The sequence below is a fragment of the Ovis aries genome, chromosome 3 (genome assembly GCF_016772045.2).
Source record: "Ovis aries strain OAR_USU_Benz2616 breed Rambouillet chromosome 3, ARS-UI_Ramb_v3.0, whole genome shotgun sequence".
Taxonomy (NCBI): domain Eukaryota; kingdom Metazoa; phylum Chordata; class Mammalia; order Artiodactyla; family Bovidae; genus Ovis; species Ovis aries.
Genome location: NC_056056.1, coordinates 69000136 through 69015822, shown reverse-complemented (window position 1 = coordinate 69015822; position 15687 = coordinate 69000136). Strand labels below are relative to the sequence as shown.

Here is a 15687-nt window from a genome sequence, read left to right as displayed (position 1 = left end):
CTATTTACATCAAGTGTCTTGAACAGGCAATTCTACAGAAGCAGAAAGTAGATTTGTGGTTGCCAAGAACTGGGAGTAGAGACTGGGAATGACTGATGATGGATTTAAGATTTTTTTGAGGGTGGGGATGAAAATGTTCTGAAATTAAATAATGGTGATGGCTCCACAATTCTGGAAATATACTAAAAATCAATGAGTTGTATATTTAATTAAAAAATTAAAAACAAACAAAAAAACCCTTCAGTAAATATTACTGACTGATTAGAATAAAAGCATACTTATGCCAGTTTAAAGCATGCAGTAATTCTAATTATTCAAAAAATGTTTCTATGCTTTGGATTTAACATTTGTTTATTTAAACTATCAGATATCTACACTTTTAAATAAAAAACAGTGATGCTTTCAGATAACTTATAAAACAGTAAATACTATCTTACAGGCTTTTCTCTCCTTACCAGAACCTGAAAGACTGCTAAATGCCTTTAATCTTTATATCACCTGCTTCATTAATATTTGCTGCACTGTCTGAATAATGGCCAGATTAACAAGTTTCTATTCCTAAGAATAATTAAAGAGTTTAATATTTTCAAATTAAAGGACATCTTTAAATAAGAACTACAAGGTCTCTAAAATGTTAATTTTTGATTCATCTGTAATCACTTCAGTACTGCTGTTTGTGAAGGAAGAGTTTAATGGCCTCTTTATTCTTGAGAAACCAAAATTAAGACAGAGGGCTTGTACAAGGAAAAGTTTACCCTTTCATGCTTCCTGAAGTCCCTTCTGTATTGCAGAATGGAGTGTTAATCATGCAAGGCAACCTAAACTTTATTCTTAAAGAAAATGTTCATGAAATTCCTTTTAAAAATCTGAAATTAATCTAACAGTGCCTCTTCCTTTTGTAATGCTTATGGATTACCAAATATTAATAATTTTGATCAACTTAAACAAAATTTTTGTCATTTAGAAAAGAGTGATTTATTCCCTGCAGTGCTTCCCCACTTTTGTTTTCAAAATAAAACTGTGAAAAATCTTTGATTGTGCTTTGTGTAGTGCACAGAGCAGTACAGCATCATTATCAAATCAAAATTTTAATTTAAAATAATTCCCCATACACTACAGTCTTTTATTCAAAAGAAATAACTTCTGGCCCAAGGAAGAGTAGGAAGAGTTTATGTACATGTGGTAATCATAAATTGTCGACTGTCATAGCTAATAATAGTGCCAGCCTTACATGCAGAAGTCATCCAATTACATTTTGCCCCTAATCAAATTCTTACTGAAGCTCTTCCTTGAATAGCCTGAAGTCAGGTTTCAATTCTTAAATCTTTTATCTGGGTAGGAAAAAACACTGAACTAGGTGGTCTAAAAACACTGAGAGAAAAAGCAACAGCTAGCGGTAAAGTGCCTACTTCCTAAGCAAAAGCAAATACTAAGTACTCTTTAATAAAGTAATGTGAAGAATGAGAAAGGAAGAAAGGCAGTTAAAAAGGAAATTAATAAATATAAACAAATAAATGTTTAACTATTAGAATGATCTCCAAGCCAGGCTTCAGCAATACGTGAACCGTGAATTTCCAGATGTTCAAGCTGGTTTTAGAAAAGGCAGAGGAACCAGAGATCAAATTGGCAACATCCGCTGGATCATCGAAAAAGCAAGAGAGTTCCAGAAAAACATCTATTTCTGCTTTATTGACTATGCCAAAGCCTTTGACTGTGTGGATCACAATAAACTGTGGAAAATTCTGAAAGAGATGGGAATACCAGACCACCTGACCTGCCTCTTGAGACATCTGTATGCAGGTCAAGAAGCAACAGTTAGGACTGGACATGGAACAACAGACTGGTTCCAAATAGGAAAAGGAGTACGTCAAGCCTGTCTATTGTCACCCTGCTTATTTAACGTCTATGTAGAGTACATCATGAGACACGCTGGGCTGGAAGAAGCACAAGATGGAATCAAGATAGCCAGGAGAAATATCAATCACTTCAGATATGCAGATGACACCACCCTTATGGCAGAAAGTGAAGAGGAACTAAAAAGCCTCTTGATGAAAGTGAAAGAGGGGAGTGAAAAAGTTGGCTTAAAGCCCAACATACAGAAAACGAAGATTCATGGCATCTGGTCCCATCACTTCATGGGAAATAGATGGGGAAACCGTGGAAACAGTGTCAGACTTAATTTTTGGGGGCTCCAAAATCACTGCAGATGGTGATTGCAGCCATGAAATTAAAAGACGCTTACTCCTTGGAAGAAAAGTTATGACCAACCTGGATAACATATTGAAAAGTAGAGACATTACTTTGCCGACTAAGGTCCATCTAGTCAAGGCTATGGTTTTTCCAGTAGTCATGTATGGATGTGAGAGTTGGACTGTGAAGAAAGCCGAAGAATTGATGCTTTTGAACTGTGGTGTGCAGAAGACTCTTGAGAGTCCCTTGGACTGCAAAGAGATCCAACCAGTCCATTCTAAAGGAGATCAGCCCTGGGTGTTCTTTGGAAGGAATGATGCTAAAGCTGAAACTTCAGTACTTTGGCCACCTCACGTGAAGAGCTGATTCATTGGAAAAGACTCTGATGCTGGGAGGGACTGGGGCCAGGAGGAGAAGGGGACGACCGAGGATGAGATGGCTGGATGGCATCACCGACTCAATGGACGTGAGTTTGAGTGAACTCTGGGAGTTGGTAATGGACAGGGAGGCCTGGCGTGCTGCAATTCATGGGGCTGCAAAGAGTCGGACACGACTGAACGACTGAACTGATTAGAGTGATATTAAATTGTATTTTTCACAATCATAGTCTTCATACTAATACATACTATGTTATTTATTATAAATCACACGCCTTAAATAAAATTTTCCCAATTGCCAGGAAAAATGAGTAGAATTCAGAGTTAATCATTTATTACCGCATAGCAAGTTTTTATCTCTATATAAAAGAGTCTCCAGACTCTTGCCTGGAGAATCCTATGGACAGAGGAGCCTGGTGGGCTACAGTCCCTGGGGCAGCAGAGTCAGACACGACTGAGCGACTAACACGCACACACGGTAAGCACTCGCGTGGCTAATAAACGACAGGTGAAGGTACACAGAAAGATCTGTGCAGAGTGGGAGTTTAACCTTTCAGCAAAGACAGTAAGAGAAGCTTGAGTCCTATTTCTTCCATCTATTTACCATCAGTATGACCCTGGTTAGATCACTTAACCTAGTTTCCCATGTATAAAACTGGAAAAATGATAGCCACCTAACAAGTTAAGTTGAAAATGAAATGGGACTTCACGCGTGAAAATGCTTGATGAACTAAATACTAAATAAAAGTAATGTCTGAAGAGATAAAGTCAAGTAACTCAATCAAATATTAAATACTATGCTTTAATGCTCAACTAAGCTCTGATTTTTTTAAAAGGTGAGTTCAACTTTCTCTGAAAGAAAGCACTGCTAACTTGGTTTCAGTTAGGAAGTTTCATGTTGAAGGGTACCTAGTATTGCTACAGAGTATCTCAACTAAATACCTGGCAAACCAGCCTCCCTCTTGGCCATCTCTCCTCATCCTGTAGCTTGAGTTTCTAAAAGACATTAATTTCAGACAGGTCCTTGTGTCTTTCATAACTAAATCTTCCCTGTCTTACTCCTGACAACTTTACAGTATGTTGTCCATTTTGACCACCACATATCTCAGGAAGAAACATTTTACATAAAATTAGTATAAATTCTATATTTGCCCTTTCCATAGTAATTTAGCAATCCCCTATTCTGAGCAAGGAACTGTGCAACTATTTTGTATACATTATCACTGATCACAACACCTCTATAAAGTGCTCATTACCTGCATTTCATACATAAAGAAAGTGAGGCTTAGAAGTATTAATATTATTAAATTGTGCAGGGTTACCAACTGAAATTCAGGTCTGACTATGAATGTCTCACTCCTTCCATCATACCACATTTTGTATTTAAAGGACTTTATCTAACCCCACATCCAAGGTCAGACGTGGCAGTCGAGAGGAGCTACCCCAGGCCCAATGTAGGGAGCTGTGGCTGCGCTTTGCTGGAGCAGCTGTGAAGAGATACCCCACGTCCAAGGTAAGAGAAACCCAAGTAAGACAGTAGGCGCTGAGAGAGGGATCAGACAGACTCAAACCACAATCACAGACAACTAGCCAATCTGATCACATGGACCACAGCCTTGTCTAACTCAGCGAAACTAAGCCATGCCGTGTGGGGCCACCCAAGACAGATGGGTCACGGTGGAGAGGCTTGACAAAATGTGGTCCACTGGAGAAGGGAACGGCAAACCACTTCAGTATTCTTGCCTTGAGAACCCCATGAACAGTATGACAAGGCAAAAAGATAGGACACTGAAATATGAACTCCCCAGGTCGGTAGGTACCCAATATGCTACTGGAGATCAGTGGAGAAATAACTCCAGAAAGAAGAGGATGAGATGGTTGGATGGCATCACCGACTCAATGGACATGGGTTTGGGCAGACTCCAGGAGTTGGTGATGGACAGGGAGGCCTGGTGTGCTGCGATTCATGGGGTCACAAAGAGTTGGACACAACTGAGCAACTGAACTGAACTGATCAGTACTCATTAGCTCTTTATCCTTCTTGAGGATTCCATATAGTGTTTCAACTCCAGTTTAAATAACTGAGATGCAATTTCAGTAATATAGATTCATTAACAGGACTGAATCATGTTCTGTTTAAATTGCAAATTGTGATTCCTAGAACCTATCTAAATTGTCCCTCTCTTTGAAAATAATAAATTAAAACTATAATAGCAATAGATTTAGATAGATGAGACAACATAAATCGACCACAAAACTGCACATCTTCCTAATAATGTAGCATTTTGTAAGATCAATGTCTTAAGCAATGTTGGAGAATTACTCCAAAAGAGACTGATAGTCCAATAGGCACTTCAAAATAGACTATGTGACCTCAAAAGATTAACAGTAAGCAACAGGTAAGTCATGAAAACCCTTGAGCCTTTTTTGTAAAAGGACATTATGTATGATCCACTGTGAAAATTCAACTATAAAACATGTCATTTTGTGTTAACCAATTTCATAGTAAAAACTACACATCAGAAAGCCCCCAAACTTGATTCATTTCTGTTTATTCTAAGAACTTATGCACAGCTGTGATTACAACCTAAATTTTAAATTTCATAACTGTTGGTTTTATGTTTCAAAATAAAGTCTTAAATAAATTTTTTGCCCTCTGTTATTTGCCATGAAATTTGAGCTTACTTTAAGCGGTTGTTTCCCCTGTATTAAGTATCCTCAAGGAGAAAATGTTTCAATACAGTGCAGGAAAGTAAAACTACTATTATTGTTGCTGACTTCTAAGGAAAATCCAAACTTCTATGAGTTAAGAGAACTGTGAGGTTCCCTAACTAGCCAACCAATTTACTTAATTCATTAGTTCCTGTTGTTTTCAACACTTCCTTTAATCCCACATTCCATTTCTAGCTGTATTAAAAGAGAACCAAAAATTACAGCAGAAAATAGTTCTAACTTCTCACTTGCAATGTGCTGGCATCCACACATGACAAGAAATAGGCACCAAACCTTAGAAACAGGAAGTTGCTGCAGAAGTCCTATTTTCTACTAATAAAAAATAAGTGGGAAACATACTGTTCCATTACTCCAGAAATCTGAAAAGCTTAATAAACTGAAATAGGTGGAAAAGTCAGAGCAAATTACTAGTTTAAAAAGAGACTGAACTTCACTAGTAGGTAAACCTCTATAACCTTACGTATCTATTGCATACTCAATATAAGTGCTCAATGAATAAACGGCTAATAGTACACAGTGTGTGTGCATGCGTGTGTGTTAGTTGCTTCAGTCGTGTCCAACTCTTTGTGACCCTATGGACTGTAGCCCACCAGGTTCTTCTGTCCGTGGGATTCTCCAGACAAGAATACTGGAGTGGAGCCCTCCTCCAGAGGATATTCTCAACCCAGGAATCAAACCCGCATCTGCACCGGCAGCACATATGCAACGGTATTTTAGTGGCTATCAATACCTTACATAATGCTTAACATGTGATTGGATTAAAAATTTGAGGACAATGAAGCAGACTAAAGTAGACATGTTGATATATTTATACACTATATACACATAAACACACATCCAGTAACAAAAATAAGCATTATCCTTGAGGATGACCCTATGCCACTAGCTATGTAGTGCTAAACAAATAATTCAGTCTCTTTAGTTTTCCTGTTTTCCTTACCTGTAAAACATGACTATTTAGAATAGGATAAATGACTATTAAGACGTCTTATCTATGGATAAAATATAAAAATCCTGGATTCACAAAAGTTCCTTAAGTTACTTAACTGCTCCTTTAAGAAGGGGTAAGGTAAGGAGAATCTCTTATTTTTCCCATTTGAAAATACATTTTTAAAAATTCCCAAGAATGAATGTATGGGCGTCCCAGGTGGCAGTGGTAAAGAATTCCTGCCAATGCAGGAGATGTGGGTTTGATCCCTGGGTCAGGAAGATCCCCTGGAAAACAGCAGGGCAACCCATTCCAGTATTCTTGCCTGGAGAATCCCATGGACAGAGGAAACTGATGGGCTACAGTCTATGAGGTTACCAAGAGTTGGACACAGTTGAATGACTGAGCGCGCACAGAATGGAGGTATACGGTTCAAGGACAGGAGTAAACCTGGACGAGTATCAAAGTTCTCATCCTCTCACTCTATTGCAAAGCTATGCACAGTCAGTGAGAAGACCCAATGATGAGGCCACCGCTATTTCTTCTGCTTTCAAGGAATTTACAGACTAGAAAAAAAAAAAGCTAATATTTTATACATATACGTGTGTGTGTGTGTGCACGTGTGCTGTGCTAAGCTGCTTCATTTATGTCCGCCTCTGTTGAGACCCTAAGGACTATAGCCTGCCAGGCTCCTCTGCCCTTATGTCCGCCTCTGTTGAGACCCTAAGGACTATAGCCTGCCAGGCTCCTCTGCCCTTATGTCCGCCTCTGTTGAGACCCTAAGGACTACAGCCTGCCAGGCTCCTCTGCCCATGGGATTCTCCAGGCGAGGATACCAGAGTGGATTGCCATTCCCTTCTCCAGGGGATATTCCCAACCCAGGGATCGAACTGGCGTCTCTTAACGTCTAACCTGCATTGGCAGGCGGGTTCTTTATCACTATAGATGTAAAACTGTAACCGAAGGCACAGAATGAAACCCAAGAGATTGGAGTTCTGAGGAACACTGGATTATCTTCACTTGAGAGGTGAATACCTCAGGAAGGACTGGGCCTAAAACTTGGATTGGATTTTAGACAGAGAAAAACAGAAGCAAATGCAAAGAACAGGCATGTTGAGGGAGTAAGTCCTTCAATGTGGCTGGAGGCAGAATAATGGGAGATGGGATTACAGAGGCTAGGACTAGACTATGAATGCCTTTTAAAAGTCCAGGACAGAAGTATGAACTTGATTTGAAAAGTAAAAGAAAATCTCTTAAGCGCAATAATCACAGCCATACTTTAGGAAGTGTTTGGCTTGATACATAGGATTTAGTAGAAAAGCCAGTTAGAAGTTCTGGTGAGGAATGAGGAAAACCCAGATTTGGGTAAACATAAAAAACAGAGCAGATACTTCCATTGTTCCCACTATTTATTCACTTAAGATTTTAAACCATATAAAGGAGGAAAAAATTGCAAATTTACTCTTTTTCAACTTAAACTGGTTCTCATCAAGTAATTTACTTAAAACACAAAAATAGCTATCTTAGAAAAGAGTTAAAACCATCAAGAAAGCATATGGAGCATTTAATTTTGGCCAGGGTTTCAGGACAGGTACTTCTATACATTGCTCAAAATCATTTGCATCTTTCTGGAGGGTAGTTTTGCAACATGAATCAAAAGTCTAAATACTATAACCCAGCAATTTGGAAATAATTATAAATAAGAACAATAATTTACCTCCAATACTTTGGCCACCTGATGTGAAGAACTGACTCATTTGCAAAGACCATGATGCTGGGAAAGATTGAAGGCTGGAGGAGAAGACGACCACAGAGGATGAGATGGCTGGATGGCATCACCGACTCAACGAACATGAGCTTGAGTAAGCTCCGGAGTTGGTGATGGACAGGGAAGCCTGGCGTGCTGCAGTCCATGGGGTAGCAAACAGTCAGACACGACTGAGCGACTGAACTAAACTGAACTGATATTTGTTCTAGCACTGCTCATACTTGCAAAAACTTTAGGAATAACTTGAGTATTTAACTATATGGGATTACCAGGGCATACTTAGAAGACTACATCCATTAAAACAATGTAGAATGTTTTGTGAAGTGATAGCTTCCTTCTTACACAGACCTTCTAAATTTTCTATAACATACACATACACACACACAGTATAACAATACTAAAGCAGTAAAAAAACTAGAAGAAATCGCTAATGAATGACTCAACATTGGGTTTCAGCTAAGTTTAGAACTGAAAAGCAGGGAGGCTTCCTCTAATCAATAGGTCTCTCAATTGATTAACATCCAAGTTCCCTTCTCAGGATTTTTTGGGGGGTGGGTTTAAGTAAGGGGTTTAGTAAAGCATGTTTCAAGCAGCAAGATTTCTTCTTCTATCTACCTGAATGTCAGTATAAGCATACGCCTGTATCCACATACTCAGTAACCTTACGCTTTGAAAGAAACTGAGTGACTTAGCAACAGTAGAGAAAGCCCTAAACTCCAGAAATGGTCCTAGGTCAACCTGTCTTGCCTTACAATCAAACTAGGTTTAAATGCTAGAAAACTTCTGTCCCCATTCCACACAAACTTCTCCCAAGGTTCACTTCCAGCATGTTAACTGCCAAATCCCAAAAGCACTGGTAATAATGGGTAGTGTTGCACATTTCTAAAATTCAATAGGGTCCACAGTCATTCCTCCATCGTCACATTAAATGACTTCTCTGTAGTGTTTTAACCACCCATTCTGTTTTCTCTTGAAAAATCTCTCTCCTTAAGATCAGGGAACCGGCACGATCCTGCTTGGACTCTAATTTCCTTGTCTTCCTGGTCCGCACATCCCCACTATTTCAATAGGTTTTAGGATTTCCTTACTTAACCTTCTGTTCTTTTTACGCTAATATCCTCACAGTATTCATCTGTCTCACTTTGCATTCAATTCTCAATTAGTCATTCATCATTAAGCCTGTCATTTCACTAAGCTTCAGTAAATTTCCAAAATGGAACTTGGCATCATTTCTACCTACTTTAGCTCTATTTCCACTGACACTAAAGCATGAGCACTGCCAAAGTTTCACTCTGAAATTTCATGTTGTCCTCCGAGTCCCTCCCTCACCCTAGTCCCACAAATCTATGTCAAATGTCAAGTACTCCTCTCTAAGTTTCTCAAACCTGCCACCCCCTTTTCATTCTTATTTCAGGCCAAATCTAGGCACTATTTGCTTTAAACGTGGGCACAAATCATCCCCTTCTGCCTCTAAGTTCTTCTCCAACTTATCTTATATAGCACCCCAAAACAGACTTTAAAACTTCCAAAGGCTTCTCCTTTTATGATAAAATCCAAAGATTGCAGTGTCTTCTGCAATCTGACCCAGAGTATCTTTTCATAAAACCAGAGAACATCAACACTGGTACACCAGAAATCATGCAAAAGAGGAAAATGAAGACAAAAATAAGGTTCAGTTTCTTACTCTGGCCAAAATCACACACAAAGAAAAACTACAGAAAGAGAAACCTGAAAACATAGATTGGGGTTTCCTAAATGTGTCTGATTATAACATAAATGGTGTTATAACCCTAGTGTCAAGGCCACACACTTCCCCTGTAAGTTCTGATTTGGTAGACCTGAATAGGATCACAGGAATCCATACAAAAAAGAAGGTAATTCTTCTCTTCAAGGAACTTTGAGGAAACCTGACCTAGATCTTACAAATCTTCTACATTCTTTAATCATACCAATCTTATCTTGCAGCTACTATCCTATAAACATTCTGTTCTACCCAGAAAGCTCTATTATACCTTGTTTAGCGGTTAAATCATTCTCCCACCCCACCCAAATCTCCAAACCTACCTATTCCTTCTATTTTGGGCTCTTTAAAATCTTTTGACTGTCTTAATCCGTGCTTTTCAAATCAACCTCAATGGTCAAGTACTTCATAGATTTCATTTGTTATAAGTATTCCACTAAGAACAACAGAAAACTCAATATGAAAAATATATAAAAGAATATAAATTATTAATGTGGGGCTTAGCCTGAAAGATAGAATGTCTTCAACAATAATCAGCAAAAACAAAAACAAAACCAAACTTTAAACACTGAAATCAGAATATCTCATTTCTTTATACCCTTCTATATTACCATCATTAGATGTGACAACTGGATGAACAGGGGTGGTAAGGGAGGAGAAAAATATATGTATGGGCTTAAGACTGTTTTTTGTTTAGTATACCTAGAGAGCTTAGATTAGATTCTTTCCTCTATTGTCACACTTTTCATAAAATGAAGAAAAACTCACTCCATGGTAGTTTCAGCTTCTCACTGATTTCCACTGAAGTCATAACCTCTAATCTGCAACACTAAAATTACCTGCTGAAAAACACTAAAATATAACTTAACAAATGAATACGAACAATAGATAAAGTTAGTCTTCCCACGTAAAAAAGCCAAAGGCAGGCACTAAAAAAAGTATCAGGCCATTCCACTTACATACAAAATGAGGCTCTCCAGAGATATTTCAGAATAAATTTGATTTTTTATATAGTGCCTGAAAATAATCAAAATAAATCTCTGGTATAATATGGATTATACTCGATCTTAATTTCTCCAATATCAAAGTATTCCTAAATTAGTTCAGCAAATAAAGAACTTAAGACGTTGTTAAATGGTCTAACATTCAAATTATTAAAATAGAGACTTAACGGTTGCTGAGTAGGCTGTGATGTGACTTTTCACTTATTTTTAAAGTCTATATTTATTGTATTGTTACCCCTAGTGATGTTTTTACTTAACAAAACCTAATAAAGCAACTTACTTTCACTTTCTAATGCTAATGGTCAGAAGGATGAATAAAAAATCCTTCTCTTCATTAAATTCATATGTAAGGAAACCATAAAGGTAAAAAAAATCCAGCTATATTGTTTTTTGTTCTTTAAGTGTTAACTATAAACTCTTTCAAATGTCTCAATATGACCTCAATCTTAAGCTCACCTTTTTCCCACAATACTTTACTGACCAAATTTTTAGATATTGTAATTAGCTCCACATACTGCTTTTAGAAACATTTACCACCAATCCTGCTAACAATTTTGCTATAGAAATATTTTAATTATAAAACTTAAATGTGGCCAAAAAATTGCTTGTATGGAATGTCTAATCAGACTACTTAAAAACAGCTCTAACAATTTTTAAAATAATTTATTATAAGGTCAGATATACAGTCTGATATACCTTCCTTTTTCCTTAAAATGGCACATTTAACCATCTACATAATAAAATATTTTTAAAATATTCATTACACTCATGAGCTTAAATTCTTACACAACCCAGATCCACTGAGACTTGAAAGGATCTGGGCTTTCAAGGGGGAGGAAAGGGGATCAAGATCACTGATTGGTTATTACAAGGACAAAGGTTACTGATTTAAATATAGACACACAGTTAAAACTACTGTGTATATATTTTAAACGTTTTAAGACATACAAAATTATAATCTAATTAAAAGGTAACTGGTAATAACTTTAAAGGTTCAATAATATTTCCAAAGAAGAAAACAGGCTTAGTGCAAACACAGAATCTTGCTGCCTACAAATCTTTGGATAGAATTTCAACTACACCAAGTAAGCTTTAAAAAAAAAAAAAAATACTGAGTCACAGAAAATATGTCTTTACGGAACACAAACATGCCTATGTAGATTTATCACACCCAAGTGACCAAATGAAATTCTGTTAAAAGGACATTGTTTAAAACATGAAAGATTTAAGAACAGAACCTAATCAACGACAGGACTGCAAAGACGAAATAGACTGCCAGTGAAACAGAACAGCGTGACATTTTCTCATACACAGCCAAATGCAAAAACATTTGAAATCGCTGATTTAATCCTTTACTCCTAAACCCTTATCAACTTCATTTTCAATCCAAAATAGATCTAAATTGCAAAGGTTATTCATAGAAATACATTACTGGTCACATAAAAAATGAACAAAAGATTAAAAGCAGATATACCCTTGTCCTTCCAATTTTTCTTCTGACCGTCCATCTCTTGTCACGATCTGCCCTACAGATGCAATTATCAATTATGCATACCAGCAGAAAAGCTGCAACTGCAAAAATCTACCCCCTGAGACATGAAATACCCGTTTCCTCAACCGAAGCCTGCAGTCTCCTCTGCTGCACAACTGCAGCAGGACTGAAGTCACCTGACGCCTTCTGGGTGTGGAACAGTCTGACGCAGTGCAATCTGTAACTAGGCTACCAATGCCCAGGCACTGCCGCCTTCTTCTGTCTGCTTATTGTTCTAGTCTCTTTTGCTTGTTGCTCACACCCAATGGAGCTACTTTTGTAGGGTGGGGTGGGGTGGGAGGCAAGCTACCAAAAGAAAGGAAAGAAAAGAGGGTTGCTCTGGCAGAGTTAATCACTGAATATATCTGTAACATACTTGAAGATCACATTCGGTTTTTGTTTTTTGTCTTGACAAGGGAATTATGCTGCTGCTTTCCAGCCGCATTTAAAACTTTAAAATTAATGATTACCTGATAAGATAAAAATGGACTGATCCAAAGAAGGGTAACAGCTTAAATTTCAAGTCTTGCAAATGCATTCTCTTTTTACTTTCTCCTAAATTATTAGCATTTTGCACCCTTATGAGGGTATGACAAGAGAATCTTAAAAGTTAAATTATTACTGTTTCTTGAATATAAATTAAATACAAAAAGTTTTTATTCTATTTCAGCAATCTATTTCTAATATAATGCTATTTTTTTCTTCTTTTGCAATTACAGAAATCCAGAGACTTGCAAATATACACTTATTCGTAATCACCACCTGCTCCAACTCAATCTTTCAATAAATATCTATTAGACACTACTGCAGGTACTATTAATAGACTCTTTGCTTGAGGAGAAATATTCACATGCTAATTATATCATTCACTTTGGGAAAGTGACATAAGACCAAAATAAAATTTTACTGATAAATACAAAAACAAATCTAAGGAATTTCCGAAATTTTTATTATAAAATTATAAAACTGACATTCATTTCAGTACAGAATATTTTATCTTTACTAACATTTCAAACTGGTTTGACTAATGCTATCATTTGACTTTAGCAGGAAAGGCAACATATATTTTTTAATGCTTTATATGCTGAAGTATAAAGAATGGAGCCTATGCAGGAAACTACATACTTCAGAAGATTGGCTACAATGAAATAGTATAACATATATATATGTTTTATATATATATTATATATATATGTATACATATTAGAACTTGCTGTAAAACTGGGGCTTCAGAAAACCCATGATCATATCAGAAGTGGCCTGAATAAAGAACTCAGTTCTTTCCCTCTCTGCCTCTCTAACTCCAAACACAAATAAAGCGAAGCAATTTTTAAAGAGAGTCTAGTATTCTCAGATAAAAAGTTAATATTTAACTTTAAATTCTCCTCACTGGACCCTTGGATAATGTGATATTTGAGAACACTGTCACCAAGTCATATCACAGCTGAAAATCTCTGGCCTCTTCCTGCAGTAGTTAGAAATGCCAAAATATGCACTAAGTAACATTTCCAAAGCAGTATTTTCTAATAATGAATTCCTCAAGACTGAAGGCCAGTAACTACTTTAACATTAGAATAATGCACTCAAAAACATCGCCCAAACAGTTTCCAAGTCAGAGATTACTACACTAACAGGAGAGGGAAAAAAGAATTCTTGAGACAAAAGGTATTTACTATCCATATTATTCACATCTTCTGCTCCTTGACTCGGTTCAGTCTAGGATTTCAGACAGCAGAGGTCTGTATTTTGAAGTAGGCAGCAATACGTAAGCTGTAAGACCTCCCAGGCCACCTCTTGCAAGATAGTCCTCCTTTTCCATTTCTTTCCTTCCTCTAATTCTGAACCCCAGAAAAACTCAAGTTTTTGTTTTGCTTTGTTTGCTTTGTGATGTTTAGAGATGAAGACAAATAAGGTGAGAAAGAAGGGATCATTTGGGTTGAAGTGCTACTCTCTAAATTGGCAGTTGCTAGTATACAATTCTTAATAACTAAAAAAAATTATTTCTACTTTCCAGCAATGGACAACAGGAATTTGTAATAAAAAAGTTATAGTTACAGAGTAGTTTTAAACTTACTTCAAAATTTAATTATTCTGAGCTATACCAAAGTATGAAACTAAACATAGGTCCCATTACTGAAAGGGATTAAAGTATAATGCTTAACACCATATGCTGTAATATAATGCCCTCTATGGACTAAATTATAGCACTTCAGCATTAATTACTGAATTTAACCTAAGACATGAACAAAGACTGTATTCTAGACAATGAACAAGCTAAAAATAACCAAAAAATAATGAACATTCTAAGATCTATAAACAATTTCATATAAGCTGCTAAAAATGAACGCTACAAACCATAAAGAAACTGAAAGTGATACTATTCAATGAGAACTAAATAAACGTTGATTTCTTATATTATAATCCAAAATAAATACAAAAGATCCAAAGCATTTTAAAATTTGGAATTAAATAGTCATTAGGTTTTGAACAAATCTTTGAAAATTTTTAAGTTTTCGCTGAATACATGTTTGGGGGAATCTTCAGGGTCACTTCATAATGTTTATCATAGCATGACTCAAGCATTTGTTTGATTCAATATGTTGTGCCTGAATTCAAAATCCTCTTATATATAAAGTCATTTTCAAAGTCATTTCTTAGTGTGAAGCAAATATGCACAACTCACTAAACTCCTTTGCCCAACTGAATATGGTGGATTACAGAGCATTCCACAGATACCCTTTTCTGTCTCCAACACTAGATGGCACCAACACCCACAGTACAGTTGACTGTCCAACCCAAGACATGCAATCTGGCAAAAACTACTCAATTTTCCAGCTCTTTCCCAGGATTGATTGGCAGTCAGGAACTAGATCAAAGTACCATGGGAAAATGAAAATAACTCCAACACCAAAAAACATGTGGAATAAAACGATCTTTGACCAGAATTCAAAATCAATTTCGAACAGATCGGAATTAAACAAAGAAAGAAAGTGAAGTCGCACAGTCGTGTCTGACTCTCTGCGATCCCATGGACTGTAGCCTACCAGGTTCCTCAGTCCATGGAATCTTCCAGGCAATAGTACTGGAATGGGCTGCCATTTCCTTCTCCAGGGGATCTTCCCAACCCAGGGATCGAACCCGGGTCTCCGGCACTGCAGGCAGACACTTTACCGTCTGAGCCACCAGGGAAGCCCAAATTAAAAATTGAAAATGAAGCTATAAATTAGTAAATAAATTAAAGGTTATAAATATCCCCGCATGTGAAAACTGAAAATATCCACTAAAAAGTAAAATAAAATTTAGAAAACTAAGGGAAAGTTATAAAATGACAAAAATTTGCATCTTTGTTCTGTATACAAAGAACTCTCAAAATCAGAAAGAGGTGATTCTAAATTTTAAATGGGCAAAGGGGATG

At 36.9% G+C, this 15687-nt stretch overlaps 1 protein-coding gene across 6 annotated transcripts in view; it reads right to left on the bottom strand.

Moving 5' to 3' along the window:
- RTN4 (reticulon 4) overlaps positions 1-15687 on the bottom strand; it is a 135959-nt gene that overhangs the window by 23949 nt on the left and 96323 nt on the right. Inside the window, 1 exon segment of one of the 6 annotated variants that reach the window (NM_001145178.2) lies at positions 12216-12497. In NM_001145178.2, the coding sequence (NP_001138650.2) occupies positions 12216-12249 (34 nt within the window). In that variant the 5' untranslated portion in view covers positions 12250-12497. 6 annotated transcript variants of the gene reach the window in all.